This window comes from Antennarius striatus, chromosome 9 (assembly GCF_040054535.1).
Source record: "Antennarius striatus isolate MH-2024 chromosome 9, ASM4005453v1, whole genome shotgun sequence".
Classification (NCBI taxonomy): Eukaryota; Metazoa; Chordata; class Actinopteri; order Lophiiformes; family Antennariidae; genus Antennarius; species Antennarius striatus.
This window is the reverse complement of record NC_090784.1, coordinates 13,429,755-13,457,644: the sequence shown is the minus strand read 5'-3', so window position 1 is coordinate 13,457,644 and position 27,890 is coordinate 13,429,755. Positions and strand designations below refer to the sequence as shown.

Below are 27,890 nucleotides of genomic sequence, written 5' to 3'. Positions count from 1 at the left end.
CCTGATGAAATAGCACGGCAGTTAACTTCAGTGCACAAACATCATTCTGGCATTTTGTCAGAATCATTTAGAACACTGCCATGTGTCGGTTTTAAAACATTCATTGCAGTCTTCTCTAATTATGAGGTCACTGAGATTCAGAATAGAAACATTCCAGGACAATTCAGGTTCTTTATATTACAACTTTGAACGTAGCAGTCAAATACATCATTAATTTTTGTTACAGAATCACATTGTGAAATTATAGTTATGGAGCTCAGATTCTGCAGTATTTTAATTCCCCTTTAAATTTCTTATGATTGAGTTCCTGAAGAAATCAAGCATCAATTCAGATGTTTGGATCCAGGCTAAGAGAACATGTTTCATTTTTTGGTGTATGAGTGCGTTGTCCTAAAACTACTTAAAAAACAAGTTGTCAGAATTGTATTTGAATTTCATATCATTATGATTTGAATTGGCTAAAACAATCAGTTTTTCTGATCACACAAACATGCTCTCTTAACTAACAGTGCACCAAAAGCACTAATCCATTTTATATCCAGCCCCGAGTTGAAAGGAATCTGTCGATCATGTCAAAGGTCCTCGCTGGTTGGTCGTAAAACAGAAGGTGTCCTCCTCCTCGGATTATTACCTGTGTGACAAAACCACAGATTGCATACTTGATAACAAGAGTTCAGGGGGTCGTGTTCACTTTGCTTCGACTATGACAGCTGCTCACCTGGTAAAACTCTCCCACTTGTCTTATGTAACCTGCGACCTCTGTGTCACTGGGGTGAATCTTCCAGTAGTAGCGAGGAGCTTTTTTGTAATCTTCTTCCCCGGTCCACTTGACGGTGGACAGGAACTTCTCAGTGAGTGGGACTGCTATAACCACATCCAGCTGACCATTGTAGATTAAGACCTGAATGTATGAAGAAGGGGATCAAGCAGGAAAAATACGTCAGTGAGGGATGATGAGGCTGGATATCATTGAATGTCTGATGCAGAACATAGTACGACAGTGGGTTGAATATATTCTTCACCCTGTAGTGGTCCATCAGTAACCCCATCCATGGCTTGATGCTTTTCAAAGCATCCTGGAAAAAGTGCTGTTCAACTTTAAGGCCTGCATTGAATGTCAGGTCTCCCACATGGATTGCACGTCGTACCACTGGGAGAGTCACAAAGTCATTGAAATAGTTCTGGTCCTCAGGTGTCTGTGGCATTAATAAATATCAAACGTGGTGGGTCAGCTACAAACTGGTTTGAGAAATAACTGGATTATTTAACCATAAAGGTTAGATATTCTTGCTTTAAATACCTGGCATTTCATGTAGTTATAGATGTTGGTGCAACCTGTAGCATTTTGGAAGAAGGAAGGATATGGCAGTATCGCAGCTTTCAGCAGGCCATCAAAAGTCTGAAATCAAATTTGAACAAAACAGTCGTCTTAATGTTTTCTGTGATTTGATTCACAACACACGTTTGTTTCAGGGAGATGTGATAATGGAAGTAACATTCATTCAGCAAACAATAGAAATGTGGCTAACTAGTATTTTTACACCTGCCATCAGTTTTTATTTGTTTGTAGCAGAATATCACAAGATGTACTTCGCAATATTTGTAGAGGGGAGGAGTTTTGGAGTGGATCATTGCATGAATCCATCTTCTGTTTGTATCCCTAGTACTGTATGTGCACAGAGTGTCTCTTACCAGCAGAGCCTCCATCCACTTCTGCTGTTTAATTAATTGAAGTCCGAGGTCCGTCAGCTGGTTGACATACTGTTTTTGAAGTTCACTGATCAGACCTGTTTGGTACATGAACTCCCCATAACCACCCAGCATCTGAAATGCAACAAAAATTAAATAGAATACTACTCATAATTTTTACATCGACATGACCACACAGTAGTGGGAAATTAATTAAAGTACAGAAACATGTGACCAAAGAAAGTAGAAAAAAGAATTGAGAAACTTTCTGTTTAACAGAAGACATTTGTCAGATATTCACCGTTTCAGGATCACAGATTCCATCACCGATCATAATCCCTTTTAGATTAATCTTTACTTTAGCAGTGGGGTTGTTTTGATGGATATAGTAAGAAATGGCAGGAACATACTTCCCTCCATAAGACTGTATTGGGACACACAAGGTTTAAATAGGTTAGGGAAATAAATCAAGAGTGATCAATATAATCTGCAAACACGCACACACATATAACTATGATCATACATACCTCCCCAGCTGCATAAAAGTCATTTGACTGATACTCAGGAAAGATCTGGAAAAACTGTGTTAAAGCACTTTTAAAGAAGAAGAAAGGGGAACAATAACAACAACCAACAATTAAACAAAAGCCGAAGTAACAAGAACACTGTTTGAGTCTGATGGCAGCATTTACCTGTAAAGGTCTCTGCCGACATCATGCTGGTTCTGAGCAAAACCCCTGTCATCATCAGCGAAGCTGAAACCTGTTCCTACCTACAGTAAAAAAGGCCTGGTGGCGTTCATCTACAAGATTGGATTGGATTGGATTGGAATACTCCAAAGAGCTGATGATGAACAATATCTTTAATGTATTTAAATTGTATCTAACAGGTAATACATACTGGGTTGTCAATGTACACAACTGAATATCTTGATGTCAAAGTGTATTCCCTCAATCCAACTGCAAACACAAAAAAACATGAAAATGGCAATACTGTAACACGAAGTTTTCAAAGTGCAAATACATAATGCAAAGATGGAATTACAAAACACAAGTATGCATGTCACTGATTACCAGTACGGTTCTTAAACACCACATAAGGGCCATGTTCCACGAAGATGCCGAACATGCAGCTGCTCCCAGGCCCGCCTTGTAGCCAGAGCAGAAGTGGGGCTTTCTCCTGACCCTCCTGCAAATGGAACGAGACACACAGAAGGTTTAGAGCTCAGCGCCACCTAGTGGTGACTTGAGTTGATTACAAATTGTAAGTAAAACCGCCCCTGTCTTACTAAACTGAAGCATAAAATACCAATACTTGCACACTTGGTTACTGATTTCTACCTTTAAGAAAATAAACAAAGAGATTAATTGAAATTTGCAGCAGTTGAAATACACAACCAACTCCCTGTCATAGTACAACAAAGATTATGCCCAGAGAACACAAGCACCAGAATGTTAAACACAATGACACTACCATTTGTGCAGGGAAGAACCAAAAGAAGAGGTTGCTGTTGTATTGTTTGTTCACTGTCAGATATCCTGCGTAACTCTTCACACTGGGCCCAGGAAAGTCTCCAACTAGACTCAGTTTCCTGGCTGGAATAAAAAAAAAAACCCCATCAGATTGATGTTCATCATGTCATCATTCTAAACGCGCATCAGTGAATCCTGCTGGCTGAAGATGGCTGGAATGTGGATGCACACCTTCGTCTATGGCACCCTTCTCCACCAATGGAGTGAGAAAAAGAGGAGATCCGGGCTCGACATGGAGAGATTCTGGGCTCGTCGAACATGTTGAACCAAGAAAGACCAGCGGTAACAGGAGACCCAGGGTTTCCCTCCATGGTCTGCAATTATACAGCAAAAACTCGTTATAACCTAATAACGAGGTCAGTGCGTGTCTGGTGACCCCTGGAGGGTGGCAGAACCCCTTAGATTAGAACTCACCTCATGTTTCTTGTCAACAACTCACAGACAGGTGTGAGTAAATGAAGACGCGTCAGCTGGAAGACCTTTGTTTAATAGGGTTTACGTCACATCGAGGTTTGGGTCACGTGGTCGCTAACACTCTTTTTGGAGGCGTTAAACTCAGGTTCATTGTAGGGGGGAATCCGAGGGCTGCGTTCCACATACTGGACATTTTTGCAACCATTTTGGGGGTCACTTGTTGAAATTGTATTGTTTAATTTTGGCCCCTATCTGTTATTCCTTCCTATTTAATAGAGCAATGAAGTGTTTCCTTGAGACCACGTGTTGTCAGACCTGTTTAATGCGGCTCCTGTTCAAGTATTGATCTGCAGTGTGTCAAATTTCAAATGAGAATTTCAGTAACCGCCTACATTTGAAGCAGAAATTTTTTTTTTAATGCACAGAGCTCAGAGGTGTCCGCTCTGTGGTTCGAACATGACGGGACGAACGTGGACATGTCATGAATTCCATGCTGCATAAACTCAACTACGACGATGTATTATTGCGCCCGGAGTTTCCCCCGCTTCAAGCCCTAAATCATCTGGGATAGGCTCCAGCTCTCCACGACAGCGTTCTGACAAAAGATTGAATGAACTAGTAGATTTGATGAATACACACATTTTTAGTGGTATAAGACATTTTCTATGACTAAACACAACAACAATGGTTGTGCCCTGCTGTAGACAATGTCATTGTTACATAGGACCCGGAATCTGATGAATTGAAATGGAATTCCGCCAGTATTAATAATTTACATTTGTGCTTCTCCTGCAGGGACACCTTTAAATGACCTGTGAGAAATGCCCATGGGGGCATCACGCTCAGCACTGGGGTCCTCTTTCTACATGCCGCAAATGAAGAATGCCCAGTAATTATGGTGAATTGGAGAATATTTGCCTGACTAGTGTCCATCAGTACCCCGCTCAACTAGTCGGCTCAGTATCAATGCTGGTATGAAAGATGTATAGCTATTAACATCTGACCACTTTAACTATTAAACTAAACTATGACAATTTAGAGACAGGGTCGTGACAATACTAAAGTTGAACGGGAGCTCTGATTGCTTGAGTTTTTGTCCAGAGCTGTTTAAATCAATTCGCTGGACTTTAAGAAAGTTTCTTGACAACGTTGGGCCTCTCATACACGATACTTTGTTAAAGTCCAGTGGATTGATTTGAACAGCTTTGGATAACCATGACCTGGATAACAGAACCTACACAGACAGCTTGAGTTTTTGGTTTGTGCAGCGCTGCTGGAATCGTCCACCAGATGGCGCCATAACTCTTGAGATTCAATGCGATGTCGTCGCGCAACTTGTCACAACATGACATCTCTTACAATTATGCAATACCAGGGATTAAATGGTGCGGTTTGGCTAGATGTGCATTAACACGAATCCTACTGGTGTACCGTCTGACAGACCTAAAGCATTTATTTTGAATCGTCTGGAGTCTCACATCTGGCAACCCTGCTCCAAACTTTCACTTTAAGAAGGCGCGTCTACGCTGCAGTGTAGTGTTTATTACAATTCTTAAAGTGGAACATGTGACCCATTGCTGATTTGTATATGGTGCAAGTCTAGACATAAACATTCTGTGAATCCGGCGTGCTTTTGGAGAATTCGAACCACGGTGTATTTTCTTGTGAGCCGTGTGACTATTTTTATCTGCAGCACCCTCCGTGCCGACAGCGTGAGCTCCTCAGGGCGCACGGCGATCCGACAGGAGGACTGGCGGACCCAGACAGACGGGTTGTGGGTTCGGGACTCGAGGAGAGGCTGAGTGATACTGAGTCTTCAAAAGGTGAAGCACATTTGGACGTGAATGAAATGGGGGCACCACCCGGGACGAGCTGCTCTGAACGCACCTTGGTTAAACCGGAGTAACCGAGCCGTGACGCGGGTTGGGATGGCAGCATCCAGTAACTCAAGCCTCTCAGGTTCATCCGTGTCTTCTGGTAAGAGTTCACGCAACACACACTCAAACTAAAAATCAAGGCTTTGCAAAAAAATGATAATATCAATAATAATTATAATATTAAAATTATTTTAATTACAATTATTACACATAGTCATATTTTTTTCTGGACGTGGTGTCTTTATTTTGTGCCGCAATTTGGATCAAATCAAACTTTTTTTTTTTTACTTCATAATTTTGTATAAACCATTATAAATATATGGATGTCAGGTCTTCATCTGCATCCCATTCACTGTTAACATGGAGCAAACGTTTCCTTTCGGTGGCCTCCAGTGACTGCTATTACTTGGGATTAATGGTTAGTGAAAAGCACCACCATGTGTTGAATCTGGATGTAGTGGTGGAAACATTTGTGGGAAAAGGGCACCTTCTGCACTCAGAGGGATTATTAGGTTGTCAGTCTGATGTTGGGTTTGCATGATATCATTAGAATGCCAATCATCTGCATATTTCTCTGACTACGGTACTTACTTTCCACTTTGCTGACTTTGAGGATTATTTTTAGTTGGCATAGTCAAACACGATGAAACAATCCTACAGGCTATATGGGTCAGTGACATTGTTGTTACTGTATTACACTGCTCCTACTGCTGCATGATGTACAGATCTTGTGTATATATAACAGAGGTACAGTTCAACGATTAAGTTTTATATATGTTCATTAAAAATTTCAATTTCGGGCTGAAATTTTCAGGGTAATCGAACAGAAAGCAGCTGTTCAAACAAACCCAGCAGCTACATGTTTTTCCCAGAGGATATCCCACGGTGTGTTGATAAAGTGTATATCTCATGTTTGCCAGGGTATAAAGTGCAAACTCTGAGACAGCGCTGTTTGTTGGAAAAGCCTCACCAATGAACCGAGGCATGAGAGAAAAGGAGGAAGAGGCTGTTTATAAAATGCCAGACTCAGCACTGAGGTTTATTTGTGCTCTTCCACCAAAATTTTACACACTTGAACACTGCCGGTTTGTTGAAGTGGGAGTGTATTGTATAGATACTATTGTGTTCGGTTTACTTTCCTACTTTGTCTTCATCCTGACCATAGCACACAGCAGAGGCACATTTCCCAAGGTACTGCCCACTGGGAGGTACAGACAGTAGTTTCCAAGCTGATATAGCCTCTGGCAACCACATGCTTCATGAAGTATTATCTCATGTGTGCATTTCAGAAACCAGTGGATTTACTGGTTGACCACTGCAGCTGTAAGAGGAAAGTCTTTTCTTTCTGTGGCATTGGAGGGTTGTCATTACCGTTAGGCTCTCAATATAATTATCAGAGGTTACTAGCTTCCCTGTTGCCAGGGATGGAGTGGTTGTCACAAGGGTATTATTATTTTCATGCAGAGTTCTTTGGCAGTCAGACGCAACATTTGAATAATCTTATCTGTGAGGTATATGACGCAAAAATGAGTCTGCTCGATTTGTGCTCGTACTAGGTCATCTGTTTAGGATGCAAAAGAAGTGTTCTTGTTGCTGTTTTATGCCGCTCTGTGTGTTTGGAGGAGATAGTAAGGATAAATGTAATCTAACTCACCTGTATAAACAGCTAAAATGTCACCTGGGGTTGTTTTTTTATCTGTTTGTTTGGTGACAGTATTATAACCAAAGGTATTTAAGTTTTAATAGTACCGGAGTGTATGGCGTGTTTCTATTCTTAACATGTTAATTTAGTTGTCTTTGAAAAGACTTTTCAAATATTTGATATCATCTCCTTCGACCTTATTGATATGGACATGATCAGCTATAAATGTGATCAGTCATTCGGGTTTTCTGTTGTTTTCCATGTTGACAAGGTGAACTAAACTTACCTTGATCTTGAATGCAGCGTCATCACGTCACAGGAACAAATACTGATTTATTTACACATGCACGCTGTGTTTCATTAAAATAAAGAGACCGTGGTATGTACACATACTGTCTGGACTGAATGATGTAAGCGTAACCTATCACTGCAGACTATATACACACACAGTTAAAAATAGTAGGTAAATGGCAAACTGCCTGTAGTGCATGATTGCAGTACATGTGTTGTAATTTGGTTTATTCGTCTAGATCAGAGATTCCTACATGTTTTGTGCATGGACAGCCATGGAAGTATGTGCTGTACCAGCAGCACACGATTCGCAAGACGGCTCCAGGAAATAAAGCTTTGAAAATAAATTGAGGGATAGAGCGTGAAAGTATGCCTTCAGCTCCGGGCCGTAAATGACAAAATTGGTCAGGGAGGCAAAATTACAGCAAAGTATTACAGAGAGGCTGCCTTCTCAAAATAATTCTGCACATTTCTGGCAAAGGTTGCAGATCACCTCGAAATCTTTCCACTGCATATACGTCTTGTTATTCCCAGTGTGATTCACATAGGATTAGATTTGTGTCTTTGCTTGTTATGATTTCCTTCATGTATCATCATGTAACATCATCCAGGAGTTCAGGTTGTACATTTCCACAGCAGATTCTCTCTGTGGCAGTTAAGACAACGTCACGATCAAATAACTAAATCACATGTCTGCCCTCATATACACTCAACTACATTTCTAGTTAACAGGGAAGCAGTTAGTTAGACTGATGACTGGTGATCTGGTCCTTTAACACACAGTTATCCTCATACCCGGAACAAATAAAATTGATGGTCTGAGGTGGTGTTCAGGCAGTGTTCAGGTACTTCAGATGGTTGGTTTGGGCATGAATATGACACAGATGGTCTCCCTGCTGCAGTTCTGCTGCATCCCATTGATGTGAGAGAGAAAGATTGGGGGGGGGGGGGGCAGAGAGAGAGAGGAGGGTGTTAAAGGTTCTGCTTATATCTATAGTGTTGCAATCACAATTCTTTTCAAAACGTTATTTATGTATGTAACATATTCTACATTAGCTTTAAATTACCATTGCATTTAATGAAGTGTAATTAGGCGTGGGGTGATTAATAACTATATTATTATTTGAAATCTTCTTTTTGTATCAAGTTGGTCAAATTACCCTTTCAATTTTTCCTATCTTAATCAAATTGAACCGCTTTCCAGGACATCTAAGTGTAGAAAATCATTCACCTTTGGCAGCTCTGTTAAAGTGAACCCATGTAGGGGAGCAGATGCAAATAGATCTCTGAAAAACGGATCTTAAAAATGAAATCAGCAGGCACTTTGGTCACTATTTCCACTTGTGTAGACCTTTAAGACTGAAACAGTCAGGTTTTATAATGTGTTTGTATTCGACCTCTTAGTTGCATTCACCTATTTGTTGCTTGCATCTTGCGTTTTGATGGAATAGATGATACAGAGCAGTGATGGTTGTGCTGCAGCCTCTATTTCACATTATATTCATATCCAGTGTTTATAATCAGTGTAGGAAGGAGTTACTCAATGCCTTCACAGGTAATTCCAGCATAAGTGCCTTGTTGTCATACAACAGGCAGGAACATTCTGGTGTTAACGGAGGATTTCACCGCTGTTTACGTTCGTATCGAGGTGTTTCAGCATTCTGGCACAAACCAGGCTGTTGGAAAGACAAAAAGCATTTCCAAATATCTCAGATTCTCTAACGCAGTCTTCTTCACAGGATTGAAACACGTTGAAATCCAAACCTGAGGCATTTTCGAACATGAATGGGTGATTCAGAACTGTCTCTAAGTGTGAACGTTTGCATATGCCGGCCCTGTGATGGACTGGAGACCTGTCCTCAGGGTACCAAACCTGAATGAACCTGAGGTTTATCAGATGAATGAATGGATGTCAGTGGATTACCAGCCTGTTGAATTTATGTACTGTTGAATAAAGTAGCCAGTGAAGTAGATTTTTTTTTTACACATGCACACGCTTTATCTTCATTCATCATATATTCTCTTTGTCATCCAAGCAAACACCCACCGGTGATTATTTTATTGAATGCCTCTGACGGGTATGTAACGTAGGGCAACACAATTAGTCGCTGCTTCTTTAGGGAGAAAACCCCTCCGGCTGCTCCACAATCTTACATTCTCCCTGATCATCAGACGCTGCAGACTGTGAGCTACTTAAAAATCTTTTTGATGTTCTTCTTCCCTGTGTACGTCCATGCACTTGCGTGTGCTTGCGCATATGTCTGCGTGTGTTTGCCCAAGAGCAAGCGGTGGTGTGTACAGTGCAGTCTGATGTATTTGCGCATGGCAAATGTTTATGTGTGTGTGTGCCAGGGTTTTCATCAGAATCTCCCCTTTAGACTTACTTTCTTGAGCTGGGGTGCAGGATTCCAGACTGAAAGGCCATTTGTCATTAAAAGAATCAGACTGAAAGGAGAATACTTGGCAACCAACCAGCTGAAATCACATTCTTTAAACAAGCCGCAGTAGAATAAATCTTTCACAGCATGAGGACAATACATTTTCCAAGTCAGCTGGGCCACACATCAGCAAATGGAGCCTGGAGCCTATTTATTTGTATTATATGGGTGGTTTTATCTATCTTATCTATCAAAACATGTACATCTCAAGCTTTTTCTTTACTTAACATAATTATTTTCTATTTCATTATACGCACCTGTTTTGTCTCTCCTGTGTAAATCATTCGTCTGTTTCTTGAGAAGCTACACTAACATGATTAGAGATGTTTTATGATGTTGCAATGTCTCCTGGGCAATTTCTGCTTCAATGTCCAGAGAACGCAGCATGAAGGGAATTTTCACTGGCAGCTCATCGTGTGCCAACAGCTAAACAGATATAGAGCAAATTGCGCAAGAACATACAGTTTGCAACCAAAGAACATGCGATGCGGTTTCAACATGATCGCTTTTATGTGGTTAGGTTTCTCATTTATTGGCATTTGTGCTCATGTCCAATGAGAACTCTCTGTTTTCCACACCCTCTTTGTGTCTTCTAACCTGAGGGGTTTGGGGCTGGTTTGCTCACGAGTGCTGAGGAATGGATGAGTTGAACTACATGTATCTTCTGGATCAACATGATTCATTGTGTTTCAGACATTATTCAGTGATCAGGAGTCTTTCATCCGGTTTTGTGAGGAACTGTGTGATATAGACCTCCACCTTTGATACTGAATGACTGGCTGGAGCATGCTGAACATTCAGGGCAGTGACTAAATATGTAATAAAATGTGTCAGTGAGTCAAAGCCTGAATAGTTAATACTGGAAATAGTTTCTGATCATTACCAGGAAGCTAAAAACTATTTGAATAGAGGTCATTACTTTCTAATGCATCATATTTCTACTGATGAGTTAGTAATAATATTGCAGTGTAGCAGCTTAAAATGAAGATTTATTTGTAATGTCACCCAAGAGGAATGTGATTACATCAGTCTGCTGGATTGTACTTGTCCAGATATTTCAGATTTATATGAAAATTCTGGACACAAGGTTCTTTTTATAAGTTGTTTCTTAAACTTCTCTTGCCCTCCCACAACATTTAGAATTGCTGTGGTGTGAAGTATTGATAATCGAATTAAGTTCTGCAGCATTTACAAAAAATCTGAATAGTGAAATGTCACTTTATTCCACCAAGAAGATAGTTTTGTGAAATATCAGTTGCTTCAGGGTAATAACCTGCTTTATCCCATCTTGGTGCTTTAGACTTCATCATATAATCCAGAGATATGTCCATTTAATCACCCAGAAACAAGGTGATGAGGTCTGAACTGTGTTTACTTAAAGTAATAGGGTTTTTCCTCTGATCTCAGAGCAGAGGTTTCATGTCACGGGTTCTAGTTGGTGTATGATAATACAGGACAGGCGTGTGTTGTTACAATCTTCTGTGAAAAATATCTTTATTGATTTTCCTTAATGCAGAGACACTGATTATAAGTGTTTGCAGTGGTGCATCTCAGGTTGCAGTTACAGGGTGTGAAGTCTTATGCATAATTATAAAACCAGGGAAGTCGACTGACTCCTGTTTCCTAACAGAAATCTGTTTTTTGTGTGTGTTTTACAGACCCCGAGGATTATCAACCACCAATATGGAAGTCATACTGTGAGTAATTAATTCATTTTTTGAATTTACATGTTTCTACAAGTAACAGCACATTTTTGTGAACTATAAATAACAAAGAGGCATTTTGGTGCGATTGGAGAAATTGGGTTTTGTAGTACATGTCGTGTGGAATTAAAAGAGGTTACAAAAAGCTACAAACAAAAGGTACTCGCTCAAACACACTCGCCCACACAACACATTCCAGCATGCACAGATGCAAAGCAGAGGATTCCTGATCCCTTAGTAAAAGAGGTTGCAGACACTGGGGAAAATAAGATTTTCTACCTGCAGAGATGCTCAGCTGAAATCTGGCCTTTAGAACTCCCACTTCATTATTATACAATGTTTTTGCCATGTGGGAGGAAATAAGTTGAGTCCTCGGGATATATGAGGTGCTTCTGTTAAAGTGGAATACAAAACAGTGTGCGTTCTTAGAGTGATTATAGGAAACCGGTTTTTGCTGTAATTGAATTTCTTCTGTTCAATTCTGTTATAATGCTGCCTCCCTGAAACCTTCCATCGTTCCCTAAATCCACCGGTTGTCTGCTGTGTTATTTTTATATCTCACTGTGTCGTTGGAATGGATGATGTCCAGATCTCACTTAAGTCGGCCTGAGAAAAAAACAAAACAAAACATGAAATGCACAGTCAGGAGTCTTCCCTCTCTCCCGCCTAGAGAATCTGCTGCTGTGAAGACTCAGCCTCACCCAGCCATTCCTTTTCCTGTACCACCGCTTGGTAGAAATTAGGCCACAGTTGTAGTCTTCATTTCTCATTCACAGAATGAAACAGCAAAGGCTGTTCTTTTCTCATTGCTGCTGGGGTTCTTTTAATACAGTCTGGTTTTGTGAAACATTTTAACAAACATGGAAATTTTACAGTTCAAGACTATGAAGATTTGAAATTTTATATGAAAAGAAGAGCCACAATCAGGTCCTGATTTTTCTGTACTGGTATTACCTCTATCCTGACATTGCTTTCTGTGCAAATAGTAGAAACTGCTGCAGTGTTTTGGCCTCCGTTAATCTTTTCGTGGTAATATAGGGATTCTGTGAGGCTGCTGAGGTGTTTATGATGATTACTGTGCCTTCCTCCCACCCCTCAGTTCCAACTTCACTCTGCTGCATTGATTTCTCAAACACTTTCAGTTTGTCTGATACATAGAAGCTTGCTTGAATTTACAGCATGTGTGTATTTATGAGTGGAGGCGCTTGTATTATACAGTCAAAAGGAATATTGTGCATACATAAGTGCTCACTGGGTAAGTGCTCGACAGGTCTTAATTTACACAAATGGTTAACGGATATATGGTTCCTGTCATGTAAAGCGCTGAAGGCCTCTACTTTCGTATATAACCTCTTTCTGTGTGTTGTTTCCTTTACACTGACTGGTCAGATGCTGAATGACAGACGTATTGGTTTATGTCCGGTTCAGACCTGTGAATAGAAGCTGCAGCACATAATTTAGTTTTATCTTATCTTAAGTGAATACTGAGGTTGTTATTTTGGTAGCAAATCTGCAATATGTGCATATGTATGTAATTTTAACTCATACTGAGCAGCTGACATGAGTCAGAGTGGCACAGGACCTTGTTTCACATCCATGTGTTTCTCTGACAGTGTACCAGCTACAGCAGGAAGCCCCGAGACCAAAGAGGATCACGTGTCCTCAAGAGGTCAGTAAACCTGTGTTTGAACCCAGGAGGTTTTTGTATCAGGCTGACAGGAATAGTTGTATTTCTTGTTAGCCATTTAGTTTCGGTCATAAAAAGCAGTAACACATTTGATGATTTGGAATATGTTTTTTTTTAAATTAAATTTTACCAGAAAAAATTAATGATTCACATAGTCATTGATTATTTTTGTCAAATGTCTCACTGATGGATTGACTGCTTTTTTTTTTCATTTTCTTTCATACATAATCAGCCCACACTACGGCTTACATCACAAGATATACTGTATGAAGAGAAAAACATGTCCTCTCTGGTTTTTTATCGTTCAGTCACGTAAACAAACTGAACAACCTGGCAGCCCCTCATGTCTGTTTCCCCTTTGCTTCCAAATGCACTTCTCCAAACTGAATGCTGCAAACTCAGGTTTCCCCCAGGAAAACATTCACAGAATAATGATTGAGCCTGGCAGCTGAAAGCCAAACCAATCAGTAACTAATGGAGGATGAGCGGCTGTTTCTTCAAAACTCCCACACCTCAAGAGTTGAGAGCTGTTTGAACTCAGCGGTGCACTCGTGTTAGAAAATTAGTTGTGATATATCCTTTACCTTAGATTAATTTTGGAAATCAGTGTTGCTCAAAATTAACATTTTGGGGTTTTTTTGAATTCAAACAAAGGAAGGAAGACTTATTCATTCAGACACGTGTAGTTCAGATCAAGTCAAAAACACGTTCAGACGTGACTGTAGTTTTAAGACAAAATGTGAACACGTAGGCACTGTATGAAGTAGAGCAGCTCACATGCAGCGGCAGCGCTTTGAATGGGCAGCTGAGACTTTACTGTGCTTCTTCTTGTACGTCCTAAGTGAAGTGATGCGTGTCTCATCCTGTTTGGAGTCCTGCTACACTGTGATGAGCAAAGTCAGAGTTGTGGGCTGGCTGTGTGAGATTAAACACTTCCCATTAATTTAAAGCACAAAATGATGTTTGACATATTACTAAATCTTTGATGATAATAAGAGTGAATTTTAAAAGTAATTGTCCTTTGTTATCTGTAAAAGTGTGTGAAAAGAGGTTCTGGATTAAACAAAGGGCTATAGATCATAATTCTTTCATTCAAATTGGTTCAAACTGTGTAAAAGAAAAGCATCTCATGTTATTAAAAAGATTTCTAATCCTAATTACTAATGTTTAATGCTATTACCATGTCTAGTAAATGTATTGTTAGGCTTATCCTCCCTAAAGCGGACACGCTGCACCACCTAACACAACACAGTAACACACTACATGTGAGTCTTTTGCAGTTGGTCATCTTATCACCAGCTGTTCTCCTGCTGCCACTAATTCATCTCCTCACTGTGGTTTGGCTTTATGGTTTAGTAGCTGTGAGTAAATGCTGGAACACAGAGGAGGATTATCTGTCCTGCAGCGTAAAGTCCTTTATCTTACACACATGCAGTAAACAGTTCACACAGCCAATTAATTGAGCTTTGGATCACAGTTGTCCAACCACTATGTCCTGTCCTTTACAGATGGAGAGCAGACCCAAATACTACGGCAGAGAGTGAGTGTAACATCTCAGTTGTCACTGAGTGCAAAGTCCTTTATCACTTTGCACTGTGCACTTAATAGCTTTTATATATTTTCTTTACTGCAATACATCCAAATGTAGTTTGTCTTTAAGTGAACGAGCATTTTATAAGAATTTGGTGTGTGCAAAGTGTAAATTTGAGTATAACATAATGTTGGAAGAAGATTTTCAACCACTGAAATTTTATCTGTCTTGATTTTTTGAAGATTTCATGGTATGATCCCTCGAGAGTTTGCAGATGAGCTGTTGGTGGGATCAGAGGGTGCTTACCTCATCAGGGAGAGCCAACGACAGCCGGGTACACACACATTGGCCTTAAGGTAGCCACGCCATCAGTAGGCAATACCGAACCTCTTAAGTGTCAGCTCCAACCAGGGGTCTAGACTTTTCTCTGTCTCCACACGACTCCTCTCTCCCACTAGAGCAGTTCTTTCATGTTTTTTTACTGCCTGTGGGTCTAACAGGACTGTAATTTCATCAGTGCTGTATGTCATGTATATATGGTACATTTGACAATAAAGTTGACTATGACTATATCTTTGACATTTATTCATCCTCACCCTTGCTCCCTGTGTCTTCAATGGCATCCTCATCCATTTATCTCCACTCAGGTTTGGGCATCAGACTCTCAACTACAGATTGTTCTATGATGGGAAGCACTTCGTAGGGGAGAAGAGATTTGAGTCAGTCCATGATCTGGTGACGGACGCCCTCATCACTCTGTACATCGAGACCAAAGCAGCGGAGTACATTGCCAAAATGACCACTAACCCCATCTATGAGCATCTTGGCTACACCTCGTTGCTCAAGGACAAAACGGTGCACAGGCTGAGCCGTGGCCATACAGAACCACGCAGGGTCACCTTCCAGAAGGATGAAAAGGTGAGATTTTAATTGTTCAGGTACAGGTAGTCCTCAACATGCAAACAGAATTATTTTGCTCCACATTATTTAATCCGTGAGGATCGTTGAGGAAAAGAAGAAAGAAACACTTCAAAGAACTGTCAACCAGTTTTTTAAGTGCATCAAAAAGAAAGCACATCAAAGAACTGTCGACCAGTTTTTAAGTGCATCACAGCCAATGACAGCCAGAGTCAGCTGTTGATAGACAAACCACTGTACGGTACTGGAGCCTGTAGCGTGGGACTTACCTTTAGAGCAAAGGAAGGAGGACGAAGAGGGGAATTATTGTCGGTCAGAGGCAGAGTCATCAGAGAGATCTTCTATCACCATCTTCATTAGCCTTTGCTTTATCACCATGATAAACATTAAAAAATACAAGGTACGAAGCCGGACGCACTAAGATGCTCATAGAGACAACAAGTAACAACAAGAGGGGGGAACAAGTATTTGAGGCGAGGGTTGGGGAAGAAAGGGGAACTGCAGTTCACTAGTCAGATATGGCGCCACGCATTTGTTCGTATCCCCTAATGTTCTTAAGTCAAATGTTTGTAAGTTGAGGACTACCTGTATACACTATATCCTTTGTTGTGAAACTCTTATCCCTCCAAGCCATCTGCCCTAATAGTTAAGTCAAGCCAGGGCATTTATTATGTGATGCTAATAAAGCAACATATCTGATGTAGAAACATGAAAAAAATGTTTTAGTTCAGTACCTGTGAATTATCCGGTTCATTTCTCTGTATTCGTGACAGACACAGTACAAAATCATGGTTTTGATCGACTTCCTAAGTGAATGCCACTGGGAGGATTCTTGGTCCTGTGTGAGCCGTACATTATCCTATAGCCTTTGGGTATCTTTACTGCTGCCATGCTTTGTTAAATCCTCTGTAAGGTAATGATGAGCGAGGGGACCGGAGCTTCGCCGTGTCTTCCATGTGTATCAGATGGTGAAACGATTTGCTCTCTGTGTTCATTGACACTTGTGAGCTGCTGTATTAAAACTCATGAATTATTCACTGCAATGATGGGCTATTCCACTCCTGGAAAGGAATGGCAGCTCTGTGTCCACTAGGTGGTGTTCTTGTGACTTCCTGTCTGACCTTGCAAAAGCACTTACTATACATTCACATCAAGCACTTTGTAAAAACAGACACTAACAGTTTATTGGTGTCTTGTCCTTCAGAAAACATGTATTTTATTTGCTGTATTTTTTATTGATAGATTACATTTTTTTCTTTGGTTCAGTGTTTTAATTCCTCATCAAAAGGTGCATTTAGATTTAACCTTGCATTGCACTGGGATGTAGTCTGTTCACATCTTCTCAAAAACTGCCAAAAACTGTGTTTTTGTATTGTTCAAAATGAATTATCACCATGACAGTCATTGACAGACACAGGAGCTTAAGTTGCAGGAGTAATATCAGTGTTCACGACCTTGTAACATAAACCAGGAGGCATTAATACAGCAGTTTTTGACTGAGTGACCATTTGGCACTCAGTAGTCCATTGACTTACTGTGGATTCATACAATATAAGGTTTCATGCACATACCACTACCCGAGTCAAGGAAGCCCCTGGGGCAGAGGACTACTCTCACAAATGCTTTGAGACATGCAGATTACATGTTGATTTTGCACACAGAACTTGACTGAGAAGCTATGAGTTGTAGCCATGATGTATGTGGTCTTTTGAACTACAGATCTCAGTTAATCTTCATATTTCTGGTTACATTGTCTGTTATCTCCCAGCTTTGTGAAACTGATTTTATCTTGCTCCTTCCAAGTTTATAATGCAAGGATCGGACTCTGTGACAGCTCTCTTTTTCAGACAGCATTTGAAAACCACCTACCTCTTAAATATGAAAAGGGAGAAAAAACTTTCTTGGTTGAAATCTGTGTTTACATTTTTAACATAATGTTTGTCGGTTTCGCAGCTACGGTCTGAGGCATTTCATCCACAGTGGCCTCACTGTAAAGCCATTCATGCATATTTACTAGGTGTCAGGTTGATAGCACCACATTGCCTTGACTGAAAATTATTGTGCAATTAAAATGCTCTTAGAAGGTGAGAGGGGTATTTGACTTGACCTGTAGTTCAACCTTCTCTTTGCATGTGAAGGACTTTGTGGCCAAACTGTTTGCTACATTCTTCCTCGTACTCATCAAACTGGTTTCATCACTGGCTGTTTTGGAAGATTCGCAAAAGGAACATTCATGTTGTTTGTTGGTACTGTTGTTGGTATGGTCACTTGTTTATGGCACAAGGGATTGTAACAGCTTCTTCTGTGTACAAAAATTCAGCCATGTATTTCAGGGTATTCAGAGGTATTTGTTACATCCTGCTTCAAAGCGGTGATGTATTGTAATTGTCAGCGTCCGTTTGTCCGTCCGTCCGTCCATTAGTCCATTAGTCCACCAAATATCTTCGCAACTATTGCAGATAGAAAGATGAAACAAAAAGCAGATTACTCAGGCGGCAAAGGGGATAAAAGTGAGATGATGACCTTGACCTTGAGAAAACTAGGTCAAAGTCAAATTTCAACTTTTTTACACTCAGGAACTGGATAAGATAGAAAGATGAGGGAGGAGGCCAATGTGATTAAGAGCATAGATCAAAGCTACTGCTTTGATCTATGCTCTTACTCAGTAGGTCAGAGCACTAGCTTTGATCTTTGACCTATGTAAGTAGGTCAGGGTAAAATTTGGAATTCAGGGGTGTCGTGGGATGTTGCCGTCCCTGACTGCATTGGTTCTTGTTTTTATTTATGTTTGTTTTTGTCTTATGTTGTGTTTTACTCAATACAAAAGTGTCAGCTTCGTCAGGTTTTGGATAATAGCCAATTTCTTGGACCGCTGCTCTTCACACTATGTCCATTTTTCTTATTGTTAGCAATGTTGTAATGACTGTTTTGTTGAAGAGGGTGGCTAGATGTATCCTGCTTTCATACTGATGTCTGTGCCCACTGTGCTGTTTGACCATGAGTCCAAATGCTCACTAACAAAAGTGCCCGCTCAGCTGTGCTTCCACAAAGCCTTGCAGGAACAAAACAGCCAGGCCACTGAAAGAAAGCAGAGCTCACTATGTGACCACCTTTTGTGCCCTTCTTTCCAAAGCTCATTTTTGAGAGACAAGGAGCCATCTGCTTGCAGACAAAAGAGTAGCCCCCCTTTGTCCGTTCTTGCAAGACTAAAATATTTCCAAGTGGTCTCCTCATCTATCCCCCTAGACTTGACTTGACTGCAGAGTTGAAATTGCATAGTGTGGTATGTGTAAGTCTTTTCAAAGAATGTCAACCACAATGACAAATATCTTCACCTGTTCTGTCACTCTGCTATGAGCAAGTTAACTTTTGCCCCCAGACAGTAGAGACAAAAACAGATAGCTGCTTCACAAAAGCTTCATACCTCGTCTGCTTCTCAGTCCGTGATTACATTTTTTATCTCAACTTTGCACTGTGCACCTTAAGGTCTCCATTCCACATCACCATGTTTTTGCTCCAGCTCTCACGATCCATTTTTCACTGGCTGTCTGCCTGTCCTTCACTGCTTAATCAGTAAATCTGTCCTCAGAAAACAGGATTGCTGTCTGCTGTCCTGCCATTTAAGGCTCAGTTATCATGTGACAAAGTTGTTTGCAGAAAGCTTTGCACATATTTGCTATTTAGCATGTGGTTTGCACTGCCATCGGTGTTGTGAATTTCAGCTCTTAGTTTTTTTGATTAACTGGAAAACCAGATAGCCAATATGGTGCTGTTTACTGGATTGTTCCACAAGCAGAGACAATAGGGGCAAATTCAGCATCAACATAGCAACAACCCCCCACTGCTAACGCACTGCAGGGCCTTAGATCTGAAAATGAACCTCTTGCAGGATTTTACTTGGATTTTGTTGTTACAGGATTATTCCCTGTCTGAGGATTATGGTAGTAAATCCTTCCCGATTCCAGATGATAGTCTGGCTCTGCTGGTATTCTGAGAGAAATGATTTGATTGGCAGGAGTGGTCTGCAGTCAGAATGTCTGGAAGATCCAGTCTGGGCAACAATGTGGGGGATTCCTACAGCCTACTGACATAGCTGGAGGTCAAGATCTATTTGAATTACAAGGACACACCTTTTTGACTCTGTCAGGCCAGTGACTCTTGGGTTTGTTTGTCTTTGAGGAACTGATTGGACATTTAGGAGATCCACTGCTGCCTGGGAGCTGTGGTATTATCTCTGGTTAAGTGAAGGGGAGTGTTTCTGGTAGACAGTGTGTTACTGGGAGTGTGTTCTGTGTTATGAACAGGGTGTCCGCTCCATTGATCCTGCTTTACAGAGCTGCTGAGCTGTGTGAAGCAGTCCTGACAGCACCCTGACCGCCCTCCTTCTCAACCTCCTGGCCCCTCCCTGTCAGGACCCTTTTCTTTCTCTCTCTCTCTTTCCTTTCTGGGCGTGTGAAAGAGGACCATTGTACAAGGCACACTCCTGCCCTCAGGCCGCCCACAATCAATCCTGCTCCCCCTGCTCCTCTTGCTTACTGCTACCACCGGACTGAGACCAGATGCAGTCGACCCCACACTAGCTGTCATCAGTCGCCCTCCTGAGCTGTTAGGGAGTGGAGTGTATCCGCCATCTCTACGCAGGGCTATTGCCTGCACAGCATCCACATTTCTCCTCAACATCTGCCCCGAGAGGAGGTGGAAAGTCTGTGGGAATCCATCCAGGACAAGAGAATGGAGGCTGAATTGAACAGAGGAGGTTTGGGAGGGGAGTTAATTACCCACAAATCTAAAAGACAGGAGAGGAAGCGTCAAGAGCTGCTGGCTTTTGCTCTGGGAGTCAAACTGGGGAGTAAAGGCACACTTCTTTGGAAGCCTATTAAACTGTTGGCCTCCTGTCCACAGATCTCCTCGCCTCTGGTGCGGCAGAGTGTTTTGAAAGACACACCAGAGAAGCAGTGCTCGTATGAGAAGATACACAACTTCAAGGTGAGCAGGTTTTTGTTAAAAAAAAAAAAGTGTGATGGCTGTTGATAACTTCATTTAGTTTCCTTAAAATGAACAAATAGGTTTTCAGTAGTCATTGTTTTCTGAACTTTTTTTTGTTTTGGAAATCCCTCATAGTGGGCTAGGATTAGGGTTTTGTTTAGGATTAGGATTTTTTGGAGCGTTACAGATATGTTTTTCCCCCAGATGTTTGCTTGGCTCATCATTGACTGTTGTTGTGATGAAAACACATGCAGCTGACACCCATATTCACTGAGGGGAACTAATGCAAACACTGTACCACAACCCATTAACATCAGAGAATATTGATTAGCATTGACCGTACGCTTTTAGATACTTTTCTTTTTTCCAGGCTGCTAATTTTATAAACTGCGCCTTAGAGTCCTCTGTTCATAGAGTGTCAGTACATTTTAGAAAGTAGAATGCAGTTCTGGTTCTTCAAATACACAAAAGAGAATTTAAGTTTGCTTCTGGGCCCATCAACATTCTTGCCATTATATCTTGGGTTTCAGTTAACAGGCAGGTTCTAATGGCCCCTAGCTTTTTGTAGGATCCCCTTTGAAAGAGAACAACAACTAGCCACTCACCAGCTGCCATATGCCTCTTCACTCATCAGTCCTCTACTGACTTTTCAAAGCACAAGTGAAGGTGTGTGTGCACGTCCACACAGGTGTGGCTTTATTTTGCCATCTTATCTGCATTTTCTGAAGTGTACACACTTTGGGGCACATCTGTTATTTTGACCTGCGGGCTTGCTTTCTTGTATCCGATTGCCCAGAAGCAGATGCCAGACACATTTTGGTAAAGCTTTTAATCTGCCTTGTATACACAAATGCTGTCATTTGGCCTGGGGTCCCATTCACTGTAGTTTGGGATCACAAAGTAATCTCTATCCAGGGTATCAAAAGGGAGGTCTTCCAGTTGAAAATAGACAAAACAGTTTGTGGTATGCTTTTGCGTCTTTGTAACCAAGTCGTCTCTTAACCTCAGGTACACACCTTTCGAGGGCCACACTGGTGTGAGTACTGCGCCAACTTCATGTGGGGTCTCATTGCCCAGGGAGTTCGCTGCTCAGGTAACTGCACACCCAGGCATCAATATTGCTCATCGTGGATTACACATAAAATGTAAAAAAAAAACAAAAATCGCACAAGTAGTGTCTGATTTGACACTAATTTGATGACTCATGACTCATTTTTTAATAAATATTCAGAAAAAAACTGAGCATTGCCTTTTCAAATAGGCACAGCTCAAACTGTTGCTCGAGGACGTTTCATCACACTCAAGAAGCAAAACAACAAGAAACTAAATGTTTTTCATCACTTTTTATTTTTTTTAATCTCCTCATAACCCACTAACCTTCAAAGAAATGCCATGTGACATTCACTGACATCATTCACATCTCAATGTATTTGTTTATTTATTTGTCTGTCTACACTGATGTAAATGATGATGAACTGCAGGCCGAACACGGTTTGATTGTGGTGTAAATATTTACCATATAAAACATCGAACTGTGATCGATTATGCTTTAGAATTCGGCGAGCTTTTCAAGTCCTCCATGGTCACAAGGTTAATTCAGTGCTCAGATGGTCGTGGAACTAATGTGCACATCAGTAAACTTGGTTGCGTTCTCGTCAAACAGAGTGTTTGTTGTTGAAAAATCTTTCTGTGCTGATAAGCCAGAGGCAAATGCTGGTATCATCAGACGCCTCATGTGCTGTGTGGGAACCTGGCAAACGGGAGAGACTTCTTTGTCCCTCTCACTCTGTGCCTTGCCTCAATTTTTTTCCTTATCTCTTAATACACTTGGTGCAAGAACCAACTGAGGGCCTGAACCCCAATCAGCACACTGGCGTTATCGTCACTCAGGCAGCAAAAATGTCTTTGTGATGAGCGATTTCAGGCGTGCAAACCCGTCTACGAGTTCGGCTCCTTCAAAAACTGTCTTTCCAAGCTGTGACTCCACACAAACAGAAGTACCTCTCCTGCACAATGTGCTTCTTGCCAGCTGTCATGCATGCTCCATGTGACTAAAATTATAACAAGAACTGCTGCCCACACTGTCATTTTTGCTGTTATCTACCTTTGGCGGAGGCAGCTAAGCCATCAGACAGTTTATTACCGGCCCTGAGAATTCTATGCTGTCTTTAGCTTCCTTTGTTGGTTGTCTTATCAGTCTGAGACTAATCTCTCTGTTGGTCTCTGTGCTCCTCTCGTTCTTCTAGATTGTGGTTTGAATGTACACAAACAGTGCTCCAAACTGATTCCCAGTGACTGCCAGCCGGATCTGCGCAGGATAAAGAAAGTGTTTAGTTGTGATCTCACCACACTTGTCAAAGCTCATAACACAACGCGACCCATGGTGGTGGACATGTGCATTCAGGAGATAGAGCTGCGAGGTAGGATCTCAGATGAACTAGCGTAACAGTTTGAAAGGGTCATAAATGTTTTGAATGCTTTTGTTACAACAGAGGCCTATGTATTCTCAACAGAAAGAGAAGTTTAGAGGTTATGAACTCCTCAAAACAAAACACAACGAAAAAAAAAAATTAGATACATGTTCCAATTTTATCTTGCAGGTATTAAATCTGAAGGTCTCTATCGAGTGTCTGGCTTCTCAGAGCACATAGAGGATGTGAAGCTGGCTTTTGATAGAGGTTTGTTGACATCAGCATTCTGAATCAGCTGCAGTACAATACGGATTAAAATGATTTGTTATTTTCTGATGCGCATAAGGACATGTAGTATTTACACTTCATTGTATCAATCATGCATGTTCTATTTTTTCTTTTTTAATCAACAGATGGTGAAAAGGCAAACATCAGTGCCAGTGCTTATGCGGACATCAACATCATTGCTGGTGCTTTAAAACTCTACTTAAGAGATCTTCCTATTCCAGTCATTACATTTGACTTGTACTCCAAATTTATTCAAGCTGCAAGTAAGAGTTGCTAAACCCTGGGTTGTTCAACACCATTACTGTGATTCTGGCCCCCTGCAGGGCTCCGATACTAACCATATATTAAATGTTATGTAGAAATTCCAAACGCAGACTCCAGACTGGAAGCCATTCATGAGAGTTTGTTGCAGCTCCCCCCAGCCCACTATGAGACGCTACGATACCTGATGGCTCACCTCAAGAGGTCGGTTCACACGTGTAATGGTAATCTGTAGAATTGAATGGCAGCAGGTAGGTCCAGTAGGTCGACTCAGGGACCAGACGGTGGTTGGTTAAAAACCAGTGAAAAAAATTTCCTTATGGGGTTTATGAAGTAAATTGAAAAAAAATTAATTCTAATTACAATTAGAAGGTAATAATAAGTTAATTTTATGTTATGAGATAAAAATATAATACAGTTCAGGATGTGTGTCACCTTTTCAACAATTATTCAACAAATATGCATCTTTATGCAATATTTTTTCCTTTTCTTAGCTATGAAAGACATTAGTGCATATATTTGAACATGAAATAAGTCACAGAGGCTCAAAAAGCCTACTACGAGAAGAAAAATGAAAGGAGGAAAGAAAAAAAAAAAAGATATAGGGAATTAATGCATTATTGGAATAATTAAAACATAATAGCTACTTGGTGGAAAAACATATATGTCATTTTTTAGCTGTGTCTTCCAGTGATGAAGAAAGTATAGAAGAAAACACATTCAGGTATCCTACCTGCCTCAGCTCCCTTTACAGACCCCCCGTCTTGTGTTTTGCAGGGTGACGCTGTTCGAGAAGGACAATTTAATGAATGCTGCAAACCTGGGGATTGTCTTTGGTCCAACTCTCATGCAGCCTCCAGAGCTGAATGCCTTGACAACCCTGAATGATATGAGACAGCAAAAACTGGTGGTGCAGCTTATGATAGAGCATGAAGATGTATTATTCTAAGGAGCGAGGCATGCAGGCCTTATGCCAAAAGTGAAGGACAATTATTTATTCTGTCGGAGAGGAAAATCAATCCACCTTCATCGGAAAGAAGTTTCAGAAATGTCTGTACACTAGTTGAACTTGAAACACCTCTTCCTCGCATGTCTATTTGGTTGAAGTCGGTTTAGTGTTGACATTGTCTCGTTACTGTTAGTTTTGGGTTTTCATCCAAAACCACCATTTTTATATTAGGAAAGGATCCGGTATTTTTAACTTTCCCTTCGCCTTTTTATTTGAAGACTGTCAGGCTGTAGATTCAGTCATGCTGACAGTTATGTAGAATCTGCCTGAAGCAGAGCGTCAATCATCGGAGGGCTGGTGCTTTGTACACAAAACCTGACAACTGTAGCCAAGGAAATCTTCCCATGATATGCGGATATTGTGATATAGTGGGGACACTGGTAAAAAAATGTTCATGATAAATAAAACTAGGTCATGCAATGATCAATATGGTAACTGCATACTAAATTATTAGAGAGGATACAATTTGGCGCTGGTGAAGCACTTTTTTGCAACAAGTGTAAAGATTTACAGTATTTTGTAAAGATGTTTATTTTTGTCTGACTCCACTTCATGTTCTTTTGTCAAAATAATATATACCGTTGAGAATAATGTTTGTTGAATTGATGTCTGAGTACAAAACTTTCACAAGTGAAAAACAAGAATCACAGGAGTGACTTTTTGTGTATTTTCCATGTTTACTTGCAGTACACACAGGGATGTGATGAGGAATACTAAAGTAAATGAAATTCACATGTCATATTGCCGACTCCACTCCACAGGACCAGAGCTCTCCTGCACACATATTGGTTTCCAGTGTTTCCATTTACATGCTGTAATTTGGGATATTTCCATCTGGTTCATGGTTTGGTTTCAATGGTATCAACATAACTCGGTGTAGCAGTAGCTGCCATTCGTGTCCCAGTGCCACAGAAGCTGTCCCCAGTATGTTTCTTTTAAAGTTGGTTTGATATGACGAAGTAAATTATTTCTACAAGTCCATTTCATCACAATATATTTTTGTGTCGGTTTGGATCAAAATGTAATTTATCAAAAGATGATTTATTAAAGTGTAGAAATCTGTTTAAAATATTGGACCTGTTTCTTACAATGTTAAAGACCATTTTATGTGATGTAGATGTGACCCAGCCCAATTGATAATTGTCTGCAGCCTAAAGCACGGTGAATCACATCTATTGCACTGATATCTTTTATTCGTCGTCTGCACAATAATTCCAAATCCTTTTTAAATTTTTCCTTTAAACAGAAGGCTTTATCTTAATGTCTTTGTTTTACAGCCTTTTCTTCGAAGTGTGGTCAGCAGGTTGGAAGCTACCATATTAGCTTCAGCAGTGAGAGGAACTTTCATTTGGTGTCCTGTCATCTGTTTCTGTTTCCTTAAAGCATCTCTAGTGCCTGGCAAACTAAAATGTGATTTGTGCACACACAAAAACACTTCTTACACTTCTACAGATTCACTTATCTTTAGCAGGATTTCTTCAGGGCTGGATCGTATTCCAGCTGATACTGGGTGGCAAGTGCTTTACACCTATGGTGGTTCACCCATATTGCATATTTTTAGACTGTGGGAGGAAGCTGGAACACCCTGTGGGAACCCAAGCACCCATGTGGAGAACATCACACTCCATATTGAAAGGCCACACATCTGGATTCAAACCCAGAGCCCTCTTGAACCATTTCCCCTCTTTACGGAAGAATTTCCCATGATTAGTTACCATAATATCCACCCAATAAATATTGAGATGTTCTGCAAGAGTACATTTGTGCTGATCATAATAAATATTAGATAGTATTTCTATTAGAAAGATTAGACAGACTGACATTAAATGAATGGTGTTAAGCTGGTTTAAGTCTTCATGTGACAGATCTCAGTTTGTACCTGTGTGAATCAACTCTTCTGTATACAACAATGTTGGTTACAGAGTTCCACAAGAATCAGTATCAGGGATAGTTCTTTTAATCTGCGTTCTCTTTGTCACATTATCAGAAAATGTGGTAGAAATATTTTTCGATGATGGACTTGCATTTATCCTTCAAGTCCAACAATACCAACAAATTGAATTTACTTCCTGTCTGTCCTAAAGACATTCAATTCAGACAAAACTGAAATTATTAACCTTGGCCCTATCCACCTCAGAAATACAATATTGAATGGTATTGGAACTCTTTATGACACCACTTTAACCTCTGGTAATACTAAGAATCCTGACATTGGTCATTGTTCAGGATCTGGCCTTCGACTCCAGGATAAAGCAACAGGCCGGTCTGTAGTGATGCTGCTCTAGACTGACTGCTGGGACACTTCTTGTAACACGTTGAGCTCCTGTACTCCTCCAAACTGTTCTCCCTCTACTTTTCTTACTCTCATACTCACAACCCAGTTTTCATGTGAGTATCTTCACCCCGGGGCCCATTTGCCTTATCATCTCTCAGCTTCCTGTTGTCATAGTCATTGCTTTTCTACCAGCTATCTTCTCCAGTGGAGACGTGACCATGGCTCACACAGATATAGGAATGAGTGGCCTGGAATCCTGAACTGGATTACCATGTGCTTCCTGGACTGCACCTGTGTATTCTTCTTTAATAGCATGCTCCTGGACTCAGTTGACATGTTTCAACTTTCAAGTAGAGTTTGATCATTGTTGATGCCTATCATGATTGTTGTGCCTTGTACTGGTTTAATCTATCGCATGTTTACCCATCCTTTTCTTACCCAATATGATTTTTAAGGGCTAAGGGTGGGTATTTACTGACTGTGAAGCCCTCAGTGGCAAATTGCTGTTTGCGAATTGTGAATACATTTCAAATTTGATTGGTTGAAGGGAATACTATTTCTTAAAGCTCACTGTAATTGTAAATGTAAAAAAAAGGTCAGTGCTCTCACCTGTGCCAAGGAGATAAAGTTTTAGGTTTTTAGTTGTTAATGTTTTAGGTTTGTCAGTGGGATTACGTAAAACAAATGTTATCCATAAAATTCAAAGAGAGGATGGGCCGTAATTCGAAGTAAACCCTTTTAAATCTTTCTGGATCTTTATGAAGAGACAAATCAAGGATTTTTTAAAAAACATTTTCTTCATTCTGTCACATAATAATGCATGGGTCTTGATTGAAAAAAAATCACAATGTTTATTAGGGCACATAAGGGTTTGTGCAATGTGGTACAAATCCTGAAACTACCCTGATCCATCACGTCATATGTACTTTATATACAAC

General features: G+C 40.6%; 2 protein-coding genes across 3 annotated transcripts; one reads left to right on the top strand and one right to left on the bottom strand.

The window, feature by feature from the left end:
* Positions 1-383: 383 nt before the first annotated feature.
* Positions 384-3,640, bottom strand: cpvl (carboxypeptidase vitellogenic like). Its single transcript, XM_068323649.1, has 13 exons — positions 3,636-3,640; positions 3,393-3,535; positions 3,163-3,284; positions 2,763-2,877; positions 2,590-2,648; positions 2,382-2,461; positions 2,217-2,283; positions 1,991-2,113; positions 1,693-1,824; positions 1,301-1,399; positions 1,023-1,196; positions 719-901; positions 384-631 (listed from the first exon to the last, which is right to left on the bottom strand). Exons 1-13 carry the CDS (start codon positions 3,638-3,640, stop codon positions 533-535), a joined length of 1,401 nt encoding a protein of 466 aa, XP_068179750.1. The 3' UTR covers positions 384-532.
* A 1,404-nt stretch (positions 3,641-5,044) lies between these two features.
* chn2 (chimerin 2) lies at positions 5,045-27,633 on the top strand. 2 transcript variants are annotated; one of them, XM_068323176.1, is made up of 13 exons: positions 5,045-5,612; positions 11,542-11,580; positions 13,200-13,255; positions 14,782-14,813; positions 15,047-15,160; positions 15,452-15,722; positions 20,625-20,708; positions 21,717-21,801; positions 22,955-23,128; positions 23,309-23,386; positions 23,533-23,670; positions 23,767-23,872; positions 24,446-27,633. In XM_068323176.1, the coding sequence occupies exons 1-13, from the start codon at positions 5,480-5,482 to the stop codon at positions 24,615-24,617; spliced, it is 1,482 nt and encodes a 493-aa protein (XP_068179277.1). In that variant the 5' UTR covers positions 5,045-5,479; the 3' UTR covers positions 24,618-27,633. The 2 variants fall into 2 exon arrangements, with proteins under 2 accessions (XP_068179277.1, XP_068179278.1); XM_068323177.1 differs by lacking the exon at positions 5,045-5,612 and adding an exon at positions 6,797-6,835.
* The last annotated feature ends 257 nt before the right edge of the window (positions 27,634-27,890 follow it).

What these genes read in the sequence shown, in the direction of transcription:
- cpvl (XM_068323649.1), bottom strand. An exon ending in GTCGGCAGAGACCTTTACAG is followed by an intron (nt 2,284 to 2,381) that starts GTAAATGCTGCC and finishes CTTCTTTAAAAG; the next exon opens with TGCTTTAACACAGTTTTTCC. An exon ending in TACTGATGGACCACTACAGG is followed by an intron (nt 902 to 1,022) that starts GTGAAGAATATA and finishes TCATACATTCAG; the next exon opens with GTCTTAATCTACAATGGTCA.
- chn2 (XM_068323176.1), top strand. Translation starts at nt 5,480, where the DNA reads ATGAAATGGGGGCACCACCCGGGACGAGCTGCTCTGAACGCACCTTGG. An exon ending in ACCAATATGGAAGTCATACT is followed by an intron (nt 11,581 to 13,199) that starts GTGAGTAATTAA and finishes TTTCTCTGACAG; the next exon opens with TGTACCAGCTACAGCAGGAA. An exon ending in GAAGCTGGCTTTTGATAGAG is followed by an intron (nt 23,387 to 23,532) that starts GTTTGTTGACAT and finishes TTTAATCAACAG; the next exon opens with ATGGTGAAAAGGCAAACATC.